This window comes from Nuphar pumila, chromosome 7 (assembly GCF_984573655.1).
Source record: "Nuphar pumila chromosome 7, dmNupPumi1.hap1.1, whole genome shotgun sequence".
In the NCBI taxonomy this organism is placed as follows: domain Eukaryota; kingdom Viridiplantae; phylum Streptophyta; class Magnoliopsida; order Nymphaeales; family Nymphaeaceae; genus Nuphar; species Nuphar pumila.
This window is the reverse complement of record NC_143255.1, coordinates 98,612,770-98,621,241: the sequence shown is the minus strand read 5'-3', so window position 1 is coordinate 98,621,241 and position 8,472 is coordinate 98,612,770. Positions and strand designations below refer to the sequence as shown.

At 37.5% G+C, this 8,472-nt stretch overlaps 1 protein-coding gene across 10 annotated transcripts; it reads left to right on the top strand.

Annotated features, from left to right (window-relative positions):
• Window positions 1-737: 737 nt before the first annotated feature.
• LOC149832591 (uncharacterized) lies at window positions 738-8,472 on the top strand. Of its 10 annotated transcripts, none has more exons than XM_090012519.1 (5): window positions 742-1,072; window positions 3,194-3,363; window positions 4,331-4,400; window positions 4,760-4,829; window positions 4,882-5,296. In XM_090012519.1, the coding sequence occupies exons 1-5, from the start codon at window positions 901-903 to the stop codon at window positions 4,895-4,897; spliced, it is 498 nt and encodes a 165-aa protein (XP_089868645.1). In that variant the 5' UTR covers window positions 742-900; the 3' UTR covers window positions 4,898-5,296. The 10 variants fall into 10 exon arrangements, 7 of the variants coding, with proteins under 7 accessions (XP_089868640.1, XP_089868645.1, XP_089868644.1 ...); XM_090012518.1 differs by having other exon boundaries at window positions 743-1,072; window positions 4,311-4,400; XM_090012516.1 differs by having other exon boundaries at window positions 744-1,072; window positions 4,757-4,829.

Below are 8,472 nucleotides of genomic sequence, written 5' to 3'. Positions count from 1 at the left end.
TTTTGAACTTGCAACGTCCTACCACAAAGTGACACGCATTAGCTCCTACATGGAGCCCCCATTGGTACTTTTTCACTTATGCCAGTCATGATAATTTTCCATCATCATCATTTGATGTTTGTTTTATTTATGGTGAGAAAGAAAAAGTTAAAGATGGGCAGTTCAGCACTTTTTCATCTAAGTTGCATAAAGCTCATGAGGCCTAAAAGAATTGAAAGAAAATTTCTTATATTCAGCCCTGATTCTGAAAACGTTTCTCCATCTTATCCAAACCTTTTTTGCCTGAATAATATTTTGCCCTAAGGCTATCAATGGGTCAGGTCTGGGTCGACCTAAACCCACCCATATAATTAATTATGGGGTTGCTGGGACACGAAAATGAAATCTCAAACCCAAACCCACATAATTTCAAAGCAATTTTTTTATTAAAATTACATATAAAATACTTGAGTCGGGTCAAGTACCCAGCAAAAAAGTAGAATCGAGTTGGGTACCCAACAAAAATCATGACCCAAAGCCGGCCTGAATATTGCTTGGTTGTACCAACATTTTGCATGCACATACTAGAGAATTCGGGTTCGGATCGAATTGAGTACTGGACCCATTGACAACCCTCATCCTAATCAAAACATGCACACAAAACAAGAGAAAATTGCTACAAGAGAAAAGATCAATGTTCTTTTATCAAAACTTCTCGCAGGCAAACGCACCCTCAAGCGAGAAACGGGCCGACACCGTTAGCTACTTTTCAGAGGACACCCATCCGATACTGGAGGGGCCCGATCCCGATTACTGGGGTCCGTGTCTGAGAATGCAAGGGACGATACTGGTTCGTCCCGTCTACCACCATCTATCTCTCTATCGGAATTTGGTATTTTTTGGGAGTTTTCTCGGGTCCCAATGGAGAAAACAATGGGGAAAGAAGAGAAGGTTGGCGACGGCGATTACGGCTCCACCCCCACCAATCAAAACAAGGGGAAATCTTGCAAGGGCTGTCTCTACTACTCCTCCCTCTTGAAATCCAACCAACGAAACCCACTCTGTGTTGGGGTCGGCAGAGCTCTTCCTCAAGGTTGGCGTCCTCTCTTTCTCATTAATTTCTCCGAGTTGGTTTTTCGTTTTTGCCCTTGAATTTGATTTTCTGGAACCAAGAAGCAGACACCCTTCTCTATGCGCTTCGTTCTATCTCGTTTTCTTGTGGGTTGTTGATAAATACGAGTTCTTTTGGCCTCCTTTTGTCATATGAGCTCGATTTTTTAATCTTCCTTTCATTTTTCTGCCTGTTGGGCAATTCTTCAAATGGTTCGTTTTCTCTTCGTCAGTGTTGCTATTCGGGCTTGAGGGGGAATTGGGTGTTTTGTTTTGGGGATTCTGGATCCGTGGGTTTTCTCAACGATTCTTTTCTCTTTTATGATTCTTCGTATCAGTGCATGTTGGGGTATGTTACATGTGAGATGCAGGATACTTCGTGCTGTTAGTTTTAATAGTGGGATCTTTTCGTGGCAATATAATTTACTTTCTCTCAAAAAACAAAAAAAAAACAATAGTGGGGTCTGCGATTAGATTGTTCTTGATGCATAACCATAAGTTCATGGTAAGATCTGAATTTTTCAGGTACTAATTCTGAATTGTATGGAATATGGATATTCAGGCTAGTTGACAGAGTTAGATTGCTTTAACCTTCTATGTTTTTTTGTCTCGTTTCTGTTGGAACCCGGAATTTAGTGTATGAGCAACTGCTATTTACATGCTTTTGTTCCTGGTATTGATCGATGTTATTTTGAGTTTGCCTGTCATAGTAAGTTTCTTTCTTAAATAGCTGCTTGCGAACTTGTGGTAGATCTTATTTCATGTAGCTGCTTTGCGTGGATAGCATGGCTGTGTAACTAAAGAGACAATTATTGAGTAGATGTCGAACTAAATAGGCAATACTTGAGTGGTCATGCAGTTTCATTTTCCCCAATTATTACTATATTGGAGAATTGATCTATTGTCAGTTCGAGTTGGGTACAAGTCGAAGTATTTTTTCTTCTGTCAATGATCCAATGTTTGTTGAGGAACCTCGTAGTTCCTGATGACTGTGTTGGAACTGATGGTTTCTTGAGTTCCTCTTTCTTTTTCATGGGTTGAGCTTTTTATTCATGTAGGGGATGGAAACAGAACTTACCAAATCAGAAAATTTTGTGCACGAGAGACTTCCTATGCTTGGGATGTTGCATAAATAAGAACTGATTCAGGTTCATAGTGGTAGTGCCCATCCTATCATCTCTTTGATGGCACGCAATCATAGTCCCAATATTGTCTTTGTGATAACATTGACAATCCTTTTTGTTGGATAATTTAAAGACAGGTGGTTTATCTTGGAAATATCCCAGCATTTTTTAAATAATAAGAAAATTCCAAATAATCAAACATTGTTTTTTAAAATAGTGCATAGTACTTGAATACTATTCATGGCCTCCTTTTGGCACACACCCAAGGCCTTGCATTTCTGGTTGAAGACGTGCTTGTCCAGTATTGCTCGATAGCATTTTGTTGATGTTTGGTCTGTTGATTAAGCATGACCAAGGATTTAGCATTAGGGAAATACATATCTCTTATCGTTATTTATTTATCTGCTATTAAAATCATACAGTTGAGAAAATCTTTACATTCCGACTTTGTCTGTCTATTCAGAGGAATGCTTCTTAACACCAAGGCATTATAGTCAGGCTCTGATGACATGGTTTAGCTTTTCTGGTAGTTTCTATGTGAATTTCTAAATGGGAGTGAAGCTAGAAGAAAGATCTATGCTTGACCAGAGCAGTGGCTTTATTTCCAGTGCATTTTGCTGTCCCTGTTCACAGGACAAGTTTTACTAGTTCGGAGTTCAGATATACTAGGGGCTAAACAGGAATGAAAACCCTGGTTTCATGCCCTTAAGTTTGTTTTCATCTTGTTTGCACCTTCATCCTGCATAATATTTTCTAAATTCCTTTGCATATTGACGCACTCAAGGCCTTGTTGTAAGTTTCTTTGTCAAGCTGTTTTCATTGATTTCATACTTTGTTGCTATAAAAATGTTCATGGGTATGAAAAACCTTTATTTCCTGAATTGACAGAATGGAGTCCCTCACTTTAGTCTATTTAAGATCATCTCTTATTGTAATCATGTTCTGTTAATGATGTGATGTTTTTCAACTTATGTAAACAGTGCCTGGTTATGTGATTGGTGAATCTGAGTTGGAAGCTTCAAAAGAGGGCCGCAATTTGTCAGACTTCAAGTATGCATGTGTTGGCTATTCTGTGTACTTAGATAAAAAGGAAAATCCAGATGGACAACCAGAAGATCATGCAGAACTTCCCTTTTGTGTTGGCATTGAGGTTATTATCTAAATGATGCTATCTTCATTTATAACTTTCCACTGAAATTTTCTCTAAGAGGGGACGTCCTGAATTTTTGTCTGTTTAGTGGTACTGATAAACTAAATTGTTTGGTAGTGATAAACTATCATAGATGCTGGACTGCACCTATGTGCAGTCTGCATTTTGCCCAGCCTTATCCTTCGGTGATTTTGTCATCTAAGCTAGCTTACAGTGAGTCCTTGTTTTAGACTGATGAACCAGAGAACTGGAGTCCTAATGGTCATCTTGAACATTACACTATCGTATATTCACATTTAGTTGTTACTAATTTACTGATAGGGGTTTGCCAAATCCTAGCATTAATTGTAAAGAAAAAATTTTGGTGTATGGAATAGATTTTCTTATTATGTCTTGCTGTGAGACTATGCAATTCTATTTAACAAAGGAAGCACTTTCCCTTTATCAATTGTTGGACCACTTCCCTCACACGCCACTAGACTATGTTTATATGATAGATACATTTAGTTCAAACTTCAAACTCTTCTGGAGATTATTTCAGAAAGTTGATATACCTCACGAGGCATGACTTGGAGTTGCCTCAAGTTGAGTATGCTGTTCGTCAATGTGATTTTGTTACGGAATTTTTTACTTGGTTGATCCAGTGCATGAAAACCTGTATGGATGTAAACAATGATTGCAATTTCACTTGGAACATTGGCTTTTTTTTGTTTCTAGTTCTTATTAGATGAAATTGCATATCAGTTTTTTTTTTTGTCTTTGTATTTTAGCTCTTCCTATTCACATTATTTGTTGTTATGTTCCCATTTTTTGGTTTTGTTTGGCAGGTTATTCATTCTTCATTTACAGTACTGTTGCAAACACTTTGTTGGATGGTTGACATTTCTCTTATTTGCTGTTCAAATTGTCTTGACACTTATTATTTCTAAACTTTTCAACGTTACAAGGTGGGACATTTATTTTTCAGCTTTTGGTGGACAAACGGGCTTCCAATACTGAGCGACATCCTTCTCATACTCCCAAACACAACAAAGAAGGTAGTGCAACTCATGCTTTTAGATGTTTGCAGAATTTTCTTATTTGTATATTTCTTTTGCTTAGTTTTTTAGCACCCCACTTGCGGAAGATTATGCAGCATGATGTATTTCTCTTCCTTCTTTTTGTACTTTTGGTTGTCGTCTTGCTTCTGGTGGTTAGCATATCTCTATTTTGTCTCTGAAATTAGATTGGTCAGGGACTCAGGATAGTCATCATTTTTAGCATTTATGTTTGATGAGCATTGGCATTCTTGAGTTGCTTAGCTCAATGGACGTAGGCTCTACTATTAAGGCCTCAGTGTCATCCATATGCTGATAACTATCGACCTAAAAATTTAATTTATTTTATTTTCCAGTAGATGCCCCAGTTTTTCCTCAGCCTAGAACTTACAACCCGCAACATTCCATTGGAGAGGAATTCTTGAACAGGTATACAGTGAAACTCTAGTGCTAACCTTGTTTGGCATTCGTGTGCATGAAGTTTCTGTCGCTCTTAAATATGCAGGTTCACAAGAAATGCCACTCTGGTTGCTTCTGGTGTGGCCAGAAACTTGTACAGGGTGGGCAACTATATCAAGGATAATCTCGATGACATTCTGTATCCTTACCGTAGGCCACCTAAATAGTTTGCACACATTTGATTGAATGAATGTACAACAAATAATCACCTAAATGGCTAAATCCCAGTTGTTGGCTTCCTGGCTGAGCTGCAGCATCATTTCAAGCTGTTTTTAGGTACTAGTACTGCTACATTTCATTCATTTTTGGGGTCTGAATGCAATGTTTGTTTGAACATTGAACTATGCTGTCATGGTTGATGAAATTTTCAGCAGTCGATTTTGCTGCACAATTTGTATTTACTTATATTAGGAAAAATATAACATTAATTTTTCTTTTTAAGGCAACCTATGGGTGGCCTTCTTGGGACTCGAAAGTCCAACCTTTATAATTACTGGTAGCATAAAATTTTAGCTGGCATGTTTATTAATGCGCTGGTTCTGATTGGACCTGAGTTTTAGCAATGGCTCACGGGCCACGGCCCACTTCCGTGCACATTGGGCTAGTGGGATCTGCAGGTTTGGGCCTGGTGTAATCCTGTTAATCATCTAAACCAGGTCTCATTGGTCTGTTTATTACTACTGCTATTTTTTAACGAGATGGTAATGTCATTCATGCGATTGCTTAAAAAATCTAATGCCATCTCAAAACCAACTGGGGGAACAAGAAGAAAGGAAGGGAAGAAAGAAGTCTTGATAGGTCTGGCTAGTTAACCCTTGCACTGACCTTAGAGTCATGTTCGGATTCAAATCTAAACCTCAGAACAAAATTGCGATAGACAAAGCAACACCTTAGAGAGAGAGAGAGAGAGAGAGAGAGAGAGTAAAATAAGTAATTTATGATAGGCCGAATAACTTATCAGCTATTTATAAAAGCAGCCCAATGCTCGGATTATTACAATTAACCACCTTCCTTTATTTGAACGCATTTCAAAATTTTAATACACGGCCCAAAGTGTAAAACTGTAATTTTGTCCTTTTTCCACACAAATAACTCAACCTATGCCATTTCATTAAAAAAATCAATAATAAGGTATGCCATGGGGGTTCTTCAATTTGCCCTTGTCTCGTGTCCTTTTGTATACTATTTTTAACATAAAATTGCACAAAAATAGTGTATCTTGTGTCCATGTGGCATGGATACAAGACCGGTGTTTTTGTTACGTGGTTTAGCTAACAAAGGTCAACTTAATGATTTGGTTTTTTTTCAAAAGCGTTAGATGTAGAGGTATCTCAGTTGTATGAACAATTGCGAGAAAAAAATTGATGATTGCGAACAATTTCAATGGCTATCAAAAGAGTCCAACGATCGAGAGATTGCTATCGGCAAAATATTTAATGATGTCATGAATTTTTTAAAGATCATGTGATTAAGAACAATTATAAAACAAAATTCAAGAAGAGTTGCAACAATAGAGTAATTGTTGTATGCATGCAAAAAAACCTGCATAGTAAGATTGATTGCACCTTGAGAATTCATTGCACAAAGCTGCGAGGAGCAACGTTCTTTCAAGTGAAGAAGTATCAAAGCGAGCATACATGTGGTGGATCAATAGGCAACCTAGTAGCAGAAAATGTCTCTTCCAAATGAATTTCATGTGTTATTCACGGACAGTTTCACGATAACCCGAAGATGATTTCAAGAGAAATCATGAATGGCATAAGTCGCAAGGAAGGTGTAAAGCTTAATTACAAACAAGCATGACGTGGATGAGAAGTAGGTAAGGTGGAGGTATATGGTTAATTCGAAGACTCCTTCAGGTTGCTTTTCACCTATTGCTATCATTTAAAGATGATTAACCGAGGATCGAGGGCGGTCATTGAGACCGATATGTGAAATTGATTTATGTACCCGTTCATATCTTTTTGTTCATGCATCAATGAGTTTAATAAAGGATGCCCTCAAGTTCTTCTGCTAGATGACATCTTCCTAAAAAATAAATACATGGATATATTATTGTCAACCCATAGTATTGATCATTGCGGTCAGACATTTTCAGTTATTTTTGCAGTTATAGATAAGGAGTCGAAGGATTCATGGGCATAGTTTTTGTCACATGTAAAACAATAATTGGATTGCTACAACGTTGAGAATCCCAGAGCTAAACAACGGTTGATAGTAATCTCATATAGATACTTAGGGCTACATTATATTGTCTCCCTCATATGACCTAATTGTCATGTTGGATATTGCATAAAGCACTAGACAAACAACTTTAAAACTGCTTTTGGTCCATCACTTGTACCACTTTGGTGGAGTGCAGCAAGAGCAGCCACAACAACTCAATGCACATACTTTTTTGACAAGATCAATGAGTAACGTGGAGACACATACACATATATCACAAAAGATATTACAAAGAAACATTGGGCTAACAATGAGTTTCTAACTAAGAGGTACGGGTGCTTAACTTCTAATGTAGCGGAGAGCTTCAATGCGTGGATTCTCACAATATGTGACAAGCTCTTAATTTTTCTTATTGAAAAGATTCATCTCATGTTGATAAAACTTTATGAGCAAAGAAAGAATGATGGGTAGAACATGTCAGAAATTGTTGTGGTACCAATGTAAAATAAAAGCTTAAAAAATGTAAGAAAGATGCGCAAAGGGTACACATGCAAGTAGTGCGTTGCCTCGAGCGTTGATATGAAGTCCGCAACCGAGATTTTGGTTATGTTGTTAATCTCGCAAGTAAAGAGTACAATTGTAAAGAGTGTCAGGTTAGTGGGATTTTGTGCAAACATGTGACTGCGTACATTATGTACGAAGGCAACCAACTAGAGGAATACTATGGCAAGTGGTATATTGTTGATTCGTATCGTGTTGCATATAATAACTATTTATTTTTGCCGATGGCGAATAATGTGCTACACGTCGCTCCTCCAAACCCTACTCCCCTCTTACCACCAAACGTGGGTCATAAACTAGGGCACCCTAAGAAGAAGAGACAGATAACAAACACAGTTGTTGTGTCATACAAGTGCAATATCTGTAGTGAGCTTGTCCACAACAGGCGAAAGCACATTAAATCATATGTTTATTCATTAGTTTATTGTGTCATCTGTATTTGTTAGTTTTTCCTTTAATAAATTTTGTTTCTTTATATTTATGTAGTCTTTGTTAATGACCAACTTCAATGTCTTATGTGTTGTATGTATATCTTAGGTAGTTCACAATGAGTACAAGGACAACAAAAGAGAAATGGAGGCATGGCAAACGCCAACCCTACAAAGCCTCATCCCCAACGCTAGTTGTTGTGCTCGAGGTAGAAGATATGCAAGAGACTGACAGGGAGAAAACAAATTTGAGTTTGACAAAGAAACTTGAATGGCAAGTGATGTAAGTGTGAAGTTTCTATGTTCGTTTGTTTGTTTGTTCTTTTGTATGTGTACTCATTTGAATATAACATGCATATACCACATATGTAACATTTAGCAAGATTCATAGAAATACTTCAAGTAAAACATAATTGCTTTATAAGAAATGGAGAAAATTTGCCAAAGATGATTTACCT